General features: G+C 42.3%; 1 protein-coding gene across 1 annotated transcript; it reads right to left on the bottom strand.

The window, feature by feature from the left end:
* Positions 1–1,396: 1,396 nt before the first annotated feature.
* On the bottom strand, positions 1,397–2,326 carry LOC105076426 (olfactory receptor 4S1). The gene has a single exon (XM_010964521.1). It carries the CDS (start codon positions 2,324–2,326, stop codon positions 1,397–1,399), a length of 930 nt encoding a protein of 309 aa, XP_010962823.1.
* Between the last annotated feature and the right edge of the window lie 12,280 nt (positions 2,327–14,606).

Here is a 14,606-nt window from a genome sequence, read left to right on the forward strand (position 1 = left end):
ATTTGCAGCAACATGGATGTCTCTGGAGAATGTCATTCTAAGTGAAATAAGCCAGAAAGAGAAATAAAAATACCATATAAGATTGCTTATATGTGGAATCTAAAAAAAAAAAAAAGAACATAAATACAAAACAGAAACAGACTCATAGACATAGAATACAAACTTGTGGTTGCCAGGGGGGAGGGGGGTGGGAAGGGACAGATGGGGGGTTTGAAATTTGTAGAGACTGACAGGTATATGTAGAATAGATAAACAAGATTATACTGTATAGCACAGGGAAATATATACAAGATCTTGTGGTAGCTCACAGTGAAAACGAATGCAACAATGAATATATGTATGTTCATGTATAACTGAAAAATTGTGCTCTACACTGGAAATCGACACAACATTGTAAACTGACTATAACACAATTTAAAAAAAAAAAAAGAAACAGAGGGAGCAGCCCCCCTGAACAGCATTCTTTGACACCAGAATTTATTAAATCCTGTAGGTCCTCTAACAACCTTCTGAAGCTGGTATTGTTACTGTCTCCATTTATAAATGTGCAAATTAAGACTCAACTAGACTAAATGACCCATGACTGATTAATTAAGCAGGACATTTAACCCTACTCTTCTAATTCCATCCTGCACAAAGTGGCTCTTTCTAGAGCAAAACAGAGCAAAGGAGGAGAGAGAGGACTGACCCTGCTAGACAGAGTGGACGACGTGCCAAAGTGTTCTCCCTGACTCTGCTTCCCATCACCCCAGGCTGCCATCAGTCCTCGGTCCTTCAAAACTTCCTGGTCCATCCTGCCTGGTATCCATTAACTCAACTTTTGTCAGGGAGTTCTGAGGTGGTAAGAACCCTGAAAGCAGAACTTAGGGAACCAGGATCCTAGTCCCCACCTTGCTCAAGACTTCTTGGGTGACTTTGGTAAATTCTTTAATCTCACTACATTTATTTATTCATCTGCCTACTGAGAGCATGAAATGAAGGAATATGAGTAACGTGCCTTGAATGTCGTAACAGAAAAGAGACTGAATTTCATCAAGCACCTTGTTAGCGACAATAGATGAATTATCTAGCGCTATTATCACCTGTGTGGATGAGACACCTGAACATTCAAGAGGCGCCCTCAACCTCTTGTAATTTTCCTGAACGAGCCTTTTGTGATCCCCTTCAGGGTAGAGATTACAACTTACTTTTATTTGTATCCAGTGCCTCACTCATTGCAGACACTCAATAAATATTTAATGACTGAAGGATTGTGAAAACACGTGGCTTATTCTTCCAAAAAGAGCTAAGAAGACAGTTGTCATTACAAACATCAGACTGGAGATGCAAAGCCTGTGTTAGATGCTACAAGATGGGACATCTCCCAGGTTCCAGGCTCGGAAGATTCCTTGGAGTGTCACTTCTCCCCTGAGGTCCCCTTGACCCCAAACAGTTTCCTCATGGCATTTGTCACCTCATTGTTCCTCAGCGTGTAGATGAGAGGGTTCAGCAAAGGTGGCATGACGATGTTAAAGAGGATGACAAGTTTGTCTGCAGCCAGGGTGGTGGAGGGACGAATGTACATGAACATGGGGGGCACAAGAACCAAAAGGACCGTGATGATATGTGAGCCACATGTGGACAGAGCCTTGCGCCGGCTCTCAGATGACCGGCTTCTCAGGTTCAGTAAGATGACCACGTAGGAGGTAATAAGGACGATGAAGGACACCAAAGAAATCATGCCACTGTTGGCCACCACAATGAGCCCCACCACATAGGTGTCTGCACAGGCCAGCTTCAGCAGGGGATGGACATCACAGAAGAAGTTGTCAATCTCACTGGGCCCACAAAAGGGCAGCTGGACTGTGAGGAGGGTCTGCAGGATGGAATGCAGGAAGCCAGCCACCCAGGAGGCCCCCGCCAACAGGCCACGCTTCCCCCGATCCATGATGGTCGTGTAGTGCAGGGGCCTACAGATGGCCACGTAGCGGTCATAGGCCATGGCTGTGAGGAGGAAGATCTCAGTGCCACCAAAGAAGTGGGCAGAGAAGAGCTGGGTCATGCAGCCATTGAAGGAGATGGTCTTGCGCTCGACGAAAGTGTCCGCAATCATCTTGGGTGTGGTGGCGGATGGATAGCACATGTCGGCAAAAGACAAGTGGCTGAGGAAGAAATACATGGGAGCATTCAGGGTCTTGCTGGCATTGATGGTGATGATGACCAGAAGGTTCCCCAGGACGGTGAGCACGTGGAACAGGGAGAAGACCAGGAAGCACACGTGCTGCATCTCTCGGCTCTGGAAGAGGCCGAACAGCACAAACTCTGTCACATTGTTCTTAGTGCCCATGGATTCTCTGCACCGAGCACTGGACAAGGTGGTTAGCTCTGCAAGGACACAGATTACACGAGATGAGAAAGCTTCCCAAACCCAGGAGTCAGAAAATTGTATTCAAATCTAATAATGACCCTGGTACCCTATTTAAACTGAGGGAGAGGGGTTCCCCACATCTAAAAGAACTTCCCAGACACCAGTTGGGTGTCCTACAATTCAACTCAGTTCTGACTCTACCTAGAGATAGTGTCAGATCCCACAGGGTAATGGCTCAGCCCTATAAGACTGCCTCCCACTCTCAGATGCCAGTTGCAAACCTGTGTTTCTGACATAATGGTTATAGATTGGAGGTTTCAGTGACCTCCTCAGTTAATTTGCTTGAATTGCCAACAGAACTTAGAGAAAGATTTTACTTACTAAACTACTGGTTTACTACAAAAGGATATAACCCAGAAACAGCCAGGTGGAAAAGATGCACAGGGCAAAGTATGTGCAAGGATGTGGAGATTCCATGCATCTCTCTGCCCAGTCTCCACCTGTTCAACAACCTGGAAGCTCTCCAAACCCCATCCTTTTATGGAGGCTTCATTACATAGGCATCGTTGATTAAATCATTGGCTATTGCTGAACAATTCAACTCCAGCCCCCCCCCCCCAGGTCTGTGCCAGACATGGACTTAACTCCTTGTTCATATCAGCTCAACCACCTTTGGAAATTCATTTTATTTATTCCCTCATTTTACATTGGCAGGATCTAAAACTCACAGAATTATTTTCTCAAGGTAACACACTGCAATAACTAATGTTCATAACTCCTCTATGCCAAAGCTAAAACACAGTATGCGGGAAGTATTTTGTTATCTAGAAACGGTGAGGTTCCATGCAGTGTCTACCGTAGAACGTGTACGGTGTCAGAACAGACCAAAGACAGACCTGGGACAATAATGAAAGCACATAAAACAAATGAATAAATAAATGAATAGATCTGAATACATAAACTAATGTCTCAAAGAAGTAATTTGGGAATAAAAGATTATAGGATTAAAAATGTATTAAATTCAACAAATTTGTTGAGCCCCCTAAGTGTCAACAAATACTGTCACTGATCCTAAGTGCCTAGGATCATATCAAATGCTTTTACCAACAGGGCTGTTTTAAGGATAAAATAAGATTTTTCTTAACGGGGGAAGATGAGAGATGTTGACATTAGGAAGCTGGGCTTCAGACTTTCTCTTCTGTGTATGTCAATCAGTAAATTTGGAAAGCTGCCATAAATTCTACTAAACACAGCAGCAACAACAGGTAAATGCTGGATGATTATTAATGGTTCGTAATTAAAGGCAGGTTGGTAGAGTGTGGAGACAAAGGAAAGGAAATCCCACAAGACTGAGCACTGGTTTTGATACTGTGGCTGCAAAAAAATAAAAAGTCAAATGACATTTATAAATAGCAGAACAGTAAAGAGAATCATATTTTACAAGGACTTAGATAACCTCCAGACCCTGCATTGCCAGGAAACGTAGGGTCCTGGAAAAGGTTCACAGAAGATTGGGAGGAAGAATTGAAATGTCTGCAGCATAAATTCATTGAGGTTGGCACAAAGGGTTTACATTCAGAGGCTTCTACCACTCGTTTCTACCTCCAAATCGAGGCCCCAAACATACTGCTTGTCCTCAAGCAGCTGGATCTACTTCAAGATGCAATCAAAAATGAGAATAATAAGCAATGACACTACCAGAATCAGAATGAGGAAATCATTGTCATGGACCGAGACATTCCCCAGGCTTATGAAGCATCTCCTTTTCCCAGAAATTTCCCAGCAGAAAGTATATGTATTTAACAGCAAAATTCTTCTTCTACTCCTGCTAAAATTCCAAAAATGGTTTACATTTATCCACAGTACAGAGAGGAGAGAGAGCCCTGGAAATAGCCAGCCAGTTCCTGCCCCTGAAGGAGAAGGCTATACCCCAAAATAATATAATCATTGTACACACTCCAAAAGAGACTTTGGTAGCAGACAAATAACCTAACCATTATTTCACACAAAAAAATTCTGCCATGTTTTGTCTTTCTCTAGTCTGACAGTAAGGGTACAACATGCACATTGTTTCTATCTGATCTTTTGGCAATACTCAAAAAAAAAAAAAAAAGCCAACAAGGACATTAAGATAAAATGCCTGCACAGAATTGCACAGATGGCGTTCAGGCCATCATCTGAACACTGCTCAGGGAGGCAGCATCATAGTCAGCAAGAACCAGGCACTAGAGCCAGATGCTGTGGGACCGAATCCCACTTCCGCCACTCCAGCGCAGCATGTCACTGGGCAGTTACTTCACCCCTCAGAAACTCAATTTCCTCGTAGGTCAGATGGAAGTAATGATACATATCCCCTAGAATGTCATTGTGGGATAATGTAAGAGTGTCTAGGTCAGTGCTCGGCCCAGAGTCAGTGCTCAGTAAAGATCAGCTGTTATTAGACCTCAGCGGTCGCACGTCAGACTCAGGTGGGAGATTGGTTTACAAGGGCAATGCCGTAGGATTTATTTCCAAGGTTATGTGCCATTTCCATTAATTTCAAGACATTTTTATTAGATTTCAAGTACATAAAACTTGGGATGTCAAGGCAGTTATCCACCAGCTCTTGGCGCCAACTCCTCTAAGGATAAAGCGACAACAAGGTGCTTGGGTGGTGCAAGTCAGGATTAATTCTCTCTTCCCTTCCACTCAAGGGATTCTATTCTGACCCAGACTCTCCCAAAGAAAATCATCATCTTCATCATCATTATTATCATCATTTCTATTTTACTTTTATGGTTTGTAATATAAAATAATAAAATAATGCACGCCTTATGTTATTTAATCCCCAAAACACTTCTATTATGCATTCACTCTTCTTATCCCCATTTTACAGATCAGGATAATTAGTCTCAGAGAGATTAACTAATTAGCCCAAGTTCATTAGAGATACTTTGGAAAGTAGAGAAAATACAATTCAAAATTAGAAATCATTACTGCTATGGTGAGTTTGTTTTGGTCGTTTTCTTTCAGTTATGAAAACATTTTTACAAATTTGAATGAGATGTATACATAGTTTTATATTCAGCATTTTCCCTTAATACTTTTCCCCTTAAGCCTTTCCCCAAGGTGATACTTTTCAAGAGACGTTTTCAATGGTGTGTTATGTAAAAGTACCCTAACTTATCTGACCATTTCTTTATTATGAGTTTTCATGTTACTCCCTATTTTGTACTCTAGTACATGACCTTCCTCTGTAAATATCTATACAGTTTTCCTTAAGATCAATTCCTTAGAGTGGGAAGACTGAGGTGAAGGGCATGGACATTTTTTAGGGTCGAGGGAGAATCTCATCCAGCTTGGAGACCACATCATTTGATATTTTGGGGATTAGAGAAAAAACTAATAAAACAAGAATGGTCATTAACTCCCAGCCCAGACTGCTTTTCCCCAACCTAAACATTTCAAAACACCTTCAACTTCTCTAAAGGCTCATTTCTCTCATTTCCTCCTCTCTGGTACTCTCCAAATTCCTCACACCATCCTTAAGCTATAAACACACCTTTGGACCCTGCAGTCTGTGAGGACCTCAGCAAGACTGAGTGGAGTGCAAAAGGGAGGTCTCACCTCCTGCAGCTCATGATGGAGCTGCTACGGGTCAGGCACAGCTCCTGGGCTTCACGCATTACCCTCGTCCACACTCATCACAACCCTTGACAGTAACTGTCAACACTCTCACTTCAGAGATGAGGAAAAGGAACCTCAAAATTTCAGTGTTTAAGTGACTTGCTCAAGGTCCCCAATAGCAAACACCGTAAGAGGAATTACAACCAACTCTGGGAGACATTTGTAGACCTGACTGTCAGACAGTCCTCCCTGGTACAGTAGTGTCTTCCCACCCTCTCCCCTTGCAATGCTTGTTTGCTATACCCTCCGACCTTCTCTAGTCGCACACGACTGAAAGATTTCAGAGAGATCAGCATTGACTTGACTGGGCTCAAAGGAGGCAGCTTGACACCATGAAAAGGGCACAGGTCTGGAAGCCAAAAGACCTCGGTTTCAGCCCAATTTTGTCACTTGGTAGCTGAGTGACATCAGCCAGCTCCCTCCCTCTGCCTGGCGCTCTATTTCCCCATCTCTGCAACATGACAGTAGGACCAAGTGCTGTGACTTTAAGCTGGAAAAGTTGAAGTCCACCCAAAAAATTAGTTTCACTGATAACGATCACCAATAGTTGATGAATTTAAAGATAACTAGAAAGCAAGTAGGCGCCCTTATGTGATCACTCATTCCTTTCACAGCTTTGCCTGAGGGTTGGTGGGGGCTGAGGTACGGGTTTTCACATCTGTCATACCTCACGTTGTATTTGCTCTCACACCAGTTTTCAGCTACGTTCTCTGTCTTGAAAGAGAAAGGAAGTCTGTAATGCAATTTAGAAACTCCTCTACCTTAGAAGATTAAATGTAAGTAAGTCTTTTAAGAGGGTTTCAAGCTTCAGACATCTGAGGAGTCATTTACAGGAAAGACCGCCTTGTCGGTGGGCTTGGGCTTGGGGAAAGGGTGTCAAGACTGTACCTCAGTGAAATTTGCTCTAATTTCCAAAAAGTTAATGTGGTGTCAGGGACCACACACCAGGACAGCCCATGGGAAAGGCTGGGGAACTCAGTCTGTTCTATAAACTCTGGTCCTTCCATTCTCCTGTGTCCTCAGCAGCCCCCAGCCATGGTCTGGGCATTCATATGGCAAATCTCTAAATAATAACGTGTGTGTAAAAGCACTCTATGTGTCTGAACATCTCCGTAAGTAGAAGGAACAGTAATCATAGCACCATGACTTTTGCTTGCCTTTATTAAGCAATGTTGTATGCCAGGCCCTGGGCAGAGCCCTTCAAATGCATCATCTCATTTAATCTGCTCACCACCACTTGGAGGAAACAACAGTGCTTGTTCCTCTTTCTTAGATGAGGAAAATGTGGATTACAGTGACCGAGAGACTTGGCCAAGTTCTCAGGCAGTGAGGGTTAGAGCCAGACATGCAACCCAGCGTAACTGGTTTCAAACTCTTAAGTCACTATACAGCACTCCTGACTGGGGACGTTGGTGCATCTGACCAGCCAAAGAGAACACGTTCTCAGCAGCTAAGGGGTGAGCAGGAAAATGACTGAAGGAGAAGCAGTCTAGCGATGCCCTGGGGAATCTGAAAATACATCAACTCACACTTGATGCATTTGAAGGCAAGAACCTGAGAAATACTCAGATACTGTACAGCAGGACATTGATCTGGGTTTTGAGGACAAAACAGAGAGCGGGCAGAGAAAGTGAGGATGTCTGTTTTCTACAAGGGTCCTTGGTCAGTTCAGGTTTTTTCGCAGCCATAGAGTCCCTCAAAAACCAAGACTGCACGACAACTGACCTTAGTGAGCTCCACCCTCCTCGCTGAGCAGTGGAAGTCAGGACTCTGGTAGGAGAAGTGAAGGGTTTCAGTAAACTTTTAAGCACAGAGGGTTCAGGGATTCTCGTGTGGAATCGCCCCAGGCAAAGCCACTACCAGACTTGAACACCTCTGCCTCGGAAGTCATAGCACATTCATGCTTAGCAAAAGTACCTTGAGATTTGCTAATGAGACCCCAGGGGCATCCCAATTAGAGGAGAGGGACACAGAGACAGCCATACCCCTTGTCACACTAAGGGTGGTTCAGACAAACTTCGGAGGCCAAGGACGTGGCTGTTTTCATCCTGACTTTGGGTTGCTATGACGACCCATCCCCAACTTACTCATTCAACAATATTTATTAAGCAGTGGCTGTCAGCAGGGCATAGTTATGTGCCATCTATTTGAGGAAATGAGCTGATGTTAAATATAAGCTGATCTGTTTTTTATTGTTGGGTTCTTTTTTTTTTTCCTTAAGTAGCAGGAACAAGTTTGAGCCAGCCTAGCTCCTTGACTGCTATGTATGTTAGCACAGCATTTTGAAAAGTGTTTCCACCCTGTGAGTAGGGCAAGCAGACAAGGGGCAGTAATATGGTGCTTAAAAGCACAGACCGAGGAGTTAAGTTGCCTTGTTTAAAGGCCAACTTTGTCACCTGGTAGATACAGAGCTTTTAACAAGTGGCTTACCATCTCCATTCTCCCACCGGTAATTTTTTTCTTTCTCTGATTTAAATGAATCAATATAAAATATTAACACCACCGCCACCGCTGCCGCCGCCACCACCACCACCGCCACCACCACCACCACCACCACCACCTGGAAGATACATAACCACCCCAGCAATTGGGAATATAATTCAAAATTTTAAAAATCAGTAAAAACATAGATCTAAAAAAAACACATGAGCCACCTTAACCTAACTGATATTTATAGAGTACCACACCCTAAAACTGAAAAATACAGATTCTTTCAAGTATACATGGTACACTCACCGAGACAAACTTTATATTGGACTTCGAAACAAATTTGAATGTACGTGTAAAAGGAATGGCATCACTCACAATGGAATTAAATTAAAAATCAGTAACAATTAGATATCAAGTAAAAACCCAAGTATTTGGAAAATAAACAACTTGTAAATTATCCATTGATCAAAGAAGAAATCACTTTTTAAAAAATTAGAATGCATTTTAATTGAATAATAAAAATACATGTGAAATTTTATGGGATGCAACTAAGACGTTACTTAAAGAAACTTTACAGTGTAAAATTTTCATATTAGAAATGAAGAAAGATCTAAAATCTATGAACCAAGTTTACAGCTTAAGAAATATTTTAAAAAGAGCAAATGTAAATACAAGGAAGGGAACAAGAAAGATAACAGAAATTAAATGCATAGAAAATTTAAAAACAGGAAAAATGATGGGCAAAAGCAAGATAATGGGTCTTTGAAGACGTCAAGAAAACCAGTAAGTCCCTAAATAGGCTGCTGAAGAAAAAACCAGAAAACACATAATTCTTTTATATGAGGAAGGAAAAAGATTAGCACTACAGATTTTGCAGAAAATTAAGTATAATGAAAGAATATTATGAACAATCTTAATTTTAATATCAATGTCATTTGTTGACCTAAAGCCATCAAATTCTACAACTTAGGTGAAAACAGTAAATTTCTAGAAAAATACAACTTACCTAATTGACCCTAATCTGAATAGCCCTATATTTGTTAAATAAATTGAATTCATAGTTGACAAACATTACACACACCAAAAACCTCCAAACCAACATGATTTCATTGGTTTCATCAAACACTTAAAGAAATAACACCAGATTTACACAAATGCTTTCAAAAATAGAAGAGAAAACCTCCCAAGTCATTTATGAGACCAGCATAACTCTGCCACCAAAACCTGACCAAAAAAAATTTTTTAAGAGAATCACAAACATCACTCCTGAACATATATGCAAAAAAAAATCCTTAATAAAACATATTTGAATTAAATGCAGCAATGTATACAAAGGATTATATATCATGACCAAGTGGGATTTATCCCAGGAATGCAAGATTGTTTTAACATTCAAAACTGAGAGAGGCATTTCAAGAGGGCAATGTAGAAAGACCCTGAACTTACCTCCTCCCACAGACACACTGAATCTACTGCTACATACAAGACAATTTCCTCTGAAAAAGACCTGGAAACTAGCTGAGCAACTCCTTCACATCAGGCAAATAAGAAAAAGGTCACTTTGAAGCCAGTAAGAAAGGCTGGGACACAGTCTCTCCATAAACCCCATTCCAGCACAGACCCACAATCAGAAGGGAACTCACAAGACTGGGGCTTCTCCCTGAGGAGTGAAGGGTTCATACCCCATACTGGACACCCCAGCTTTTAAGACCTGTACCTGAGAGACAAGCCCCCAGCACATCTGACTTTGAAAACCAACAGAACTCATGTCCATAAGACCCAAACTGCGAAACAGCTCTGAAGGGGCTCATGGCAGACTCACCCACTCCAGGGTCCAACTCAGAAACAGCCATTTGGGAGGGGAGGTTACAGCTCAGCCGTGGAGTGTGTGCTCAGCATGCACAAGGTCCTGGGTTCCATCCCCAGTACTTCCATTAAAGATAAATAAATAAATAAACCTAATTACCCCCTCAGAACAAAGCAAAACAAGACAAAATTTTTAAAAAGGAAAAGAAAAGAAACAGCCATTTGGAAAGTGCTCAGACTTTATGTAAAAGAGATTTATTTGCTAAACCTAAAGCATCAGCCAGAGGGGCAAGGGCCCCCAGGACCCTCTCTAGGGATGGTGGCTGGTGGGATCTATTTTTACACTTGCCCTCTGCCTTGCTAAAGCCAGAGGACACCATCTCTCTTTTTTTTAACTCTAGACTTTTTTCCCAGCAGGCGCCATTTTTACACTTTCTCTTTGTCGCACTCCAGAGCACCAATACTCCTGGGGAGGTGGGGTGTGGATTTAACACCCTTTTAGTGCCTCTGTTTTTGTGGCTGCCACCCAGGGGGTACCCCTTGATCACCTGGCTCTGGAGATCACGGGGCCTTGCACTCCTGGGTCCCGTGGGAATGTAATAATCAGAGACACAGTTCTTGGCCAACTGCCACCCCACCCAGGGCACTGCGCAGATAGCAGATGGAAACTCATTCCCAGACTTTGTGATAAAGAGGCCTATTTTCTCGTTCAGAAGATTTGGCCTGAGTGGGCAGGCTTCTAGTCTGGCACATTTCTACGCGTACATGGGGCTGCTCTTGGGGGACATAGCACAAGGGACATCATCTTTGCACACCCCCTGCCTCACTACAGCTTGCCTGTATCTTCCTGAAAGGACCATTTATATTTGTCTGGAGCCCCAATTTTTGCAACTGTCACCCAGGGAACACCTCCAGATTGCCTGGCTCTGGTGGCCAACAGGGCTTATGCTTATGATCCCACAGGACTCTACATGTATTTGCATAAAATATGTGTTCTTTTTTTTTTAAAGCTGCTGCCTGAGGGTTTGGCTTGCAGTCAGCTTCAGTCTAGGCACTGACTGAGATCCTCCTGTTTGGTTTCACCCAACGCAAGTGCTCAGCACGCACGAGGCCCTGGGTTCCATCCTCAGTGCTTCCATTAAAGATAAATAAATAAATAAACCTCATTACCCCCTCAAAACAAAACAAGACAAGACAAAATTTTTAAATTTTGGCAGGGATAATAGGAAGTTTCCATCGTATGTTGGCACACCCTCAACTACGGGGTGATTTTAGCCAAAGTTATCTGAGTTCACTGAATCCACATAAAACAGGGCAATAATTCTTCCTCCAGTGCCCACATTCCATGATGCCCTGAATATGGTAGTTATGACTAGGTCACTTCTAACACTGTGTATGATTCTCCAGAGTAGGTTTTCACCCACCATGAGAAAACCACCATTTCTAGAAGATACACAATGGTGCCCATTTATGTTATTCGTCCTGTTGCCAACACCTGGCTTTTCAGACTTTTTCCAAGAGAAGCCATATCTCCATCTGATCTCTCTGCTTCCCAGAACACCGCTGAATGTGGATGTTGAGCAAAGATACAAAGTAAGGGAACCAAGGAGATGTCTCCTGAGATGGCTTCTCAACTGGTAAAAGCCCTAACACCTAGAATTCTTAGAATGACTTAGGATGACCATGTTTCACCCGATTCGCTTGATGTGAACCACATGCATAAACAAAGTACAGAACGTCTAGTTCTAAACAAGTCACACTTTTTTTTAATTACGAAGAAGACTCTGAATGCTATGAGCCCCATGGCACAGTCTGAAATCGTAACAGAAAGAAGCAATCGTGGCCTCGTCCCAAAAAGTGAGGCAATTTCAAACCAGGCTGAGTCAACATTTCATGTTCAAGAGAGTCCCCCCCAATTGGACATGCTACATTTTCTGAGGCACGCCTTCACTCTCATTGATGAAGTTCCTGCCCTGACCCTCTGGACTTGAACTTTAGCCAAAGACTTGCCTCCGCTTTCCCTGTTCAGAATGGAGGTCATTTCCTAAAGTTTTCCAATCCATAACCAAGCCACAGGAGACCTGGCTACAACCAACCAAGAAAGAAGTGTAAGCATAGTATATGATAGTGGTTTTTAAACTTTTTGGGGATTTTAATACTTTTTATCAACATAAACATATAAAATAGATTTTTAAAAAGAGATAATCAGTTGTTTTGATTGAAGTCCCACACACGCCTGTTCGGCTGCCTCGTATCCTCTCCTGCTCTGCTCCTGCACCAACCCCTGTGGTACCTGAAGAATCCTGGACTCAATCCTGGCTCACAAACAGCTGGTACAGAAAAAGCATCAAGGGCTTTGGAAGCGTCTTTCACCTTCAGTTTCCTCAGCTGCAAAGTGAGCATTGTTCCCCCGACAGGGCAGTGACCTCCTGAGATTTAACTTTAGGAAATTTAGAGGAGGATGCTCAGTTCAGTTTTCTGATTCTTATTTTCTGATCTGTGTGATATTCTTAAGAATTGTGCCATTTTCAGCATTATGTCAGTAGGAAAATAATCTCTTCTTGGCGGACGCATTGGGTTTTGACCCCAAGGATTAGGTGACTCTCCCAGCTCAACGCCCAGGTTTTGGCTCCATGAGAAGAGGGGCCTGAGCAGACAGAAGCATCATACCTTCCTGCTTTCCTGCCCTCCACTTCCAGATCTGGGTCTCAGGTCCCGGTTTTCTGTGGACCCAGGAATACAGTGTGAACCTATATAGCATGAAGGCAGTTCATGCTACATTTTTAAAAATACTTTTTATTTACTCTGAATTGATTCCAGGGGAGAAAATCTGACAATTAAAAAAAATTATCAGGCCTCAGATTTGGAATTCAGAGACTTAGATGTGTTTATGTCCTGGTGATCTTTAAGAAAAGCAGAGGAATATACAGAGAGAGCAGGAGCTTAGAAATCAGGCAAATGGGTTTGAACTCAGGCTTTGTGGGTTAGTAACTCTGTGACCTTGATCAAGACACTGACCTACCAAAGATTCAGTCTCTTCGTCTGCAAAAGAGAGGATGCATACCCATCTCACCAGAGTGTTTTAGGGTCAAATGAGATAAAATACATGAAATCTCTCAGTTCATTGTAAAATACACACACACACATACATGTTGCTTCTTTGTTTATAAACATTATTCTCAGAAACAATGTAAGGAATGATTATTGATTTGTCTTAAGTGATGTGATATCAGTGTATTATTTAGAAAATTGAGACAAAAATAAAGCTGTAATAACTATTATTCACTTACAGTGTGAAGCACCAATGATTTCCAGAAATTTAATTGACCAAATATTTATTAAGTTTTACTGTATGTCACTTAAAGCAAGATACAAAGATAAATATGATTCAGGCCATATTCTCAAGAGTGGCATTCTGATGGAGGAAAATGAACACTGAAATAAAGCTAGTAAAGGCCTTACGGGATCCCTGCTGAGTGCTTTGGGAGTTCAAACAAGGAAAAGGACATATCCAGATAGGATGATCATGGAAGCTTCCCAAAGGCAGCAGCATTTCAGGTGCACATTGGAAGGTAGGTCAGATGTTGACCAGTAGAGATGGGAAAATATTTTAGATGGCAGGCACTAGGGGATGTTCAGAAAACAATGAGCTTTACCAGAGTGTAAGTGAACATCAAAATAGAACATTAAGAGTGGGTCATGCCTTAAGGTTGTTACAAGTCAAGTAGGAGTTTGTGGTTGATTCAGAAGGCAATTAGGGAGTCACTGAAGACTTTTGAGGAGGGGTGGTATATTCTTCTAAAGTGGGGTGATGGTTACATACAGTAGGACTCAAAAAAATGATTGAAGTATCATAGGACAAGAAGTGAGGACCCAAGGGCAGTTAAGTCCATACTGTAATCACCAGGCAGCTCCAGAATGAGGCATAGATAGGAGTGGGGTGCTCACAGCTAGAGAGCGACAAGGCACTGTGGCTGTGTAAGAGGGCAGGTTATTGGGGTGTGTTGTTGGAATGGCTGAGAAACTCAAGAAGGTAAGAGGCTGAAGACAGAGAAAATTAACGGGCCAAACAAAAGCATAAGGAAGGGAAACATGAGAATTAAAAAGACAGACAGGTATGAACAGAAGAGAATTTTAAACATCAAAAAGTAATGATACATGGAAAATAAAACTTGTGCCTGAGTAGATATCATTGACTAGTGTTTTCAAATCACTTAAAATCTCCTTGTGGTTCCATCTGATTCCTTGAACACCTGAATATAATGATGGCATGAGTTCATGGGAATCTCTATCAAAAGCCAAAATACTTCCTGTTCTGAGGACCAAATCCTGCTAACTCAGCTTGGCCTGCCCAGAA

The sequence above is a fragment of the Camelus bactrianus genome, chromosome 10 (genome assembly GCF_048773025.1).
Source record: "Camelus bactrianus isolate YW-2024 breed Bactrian camel chromosome 10, ASM4877302v1, whole genome shotgun sequence".
NCBI lineage: Eukaryota > Metazoa > Chordata > Mammalia > Artiodactyla > Camelidae > Camelus > Camelus bactrianus.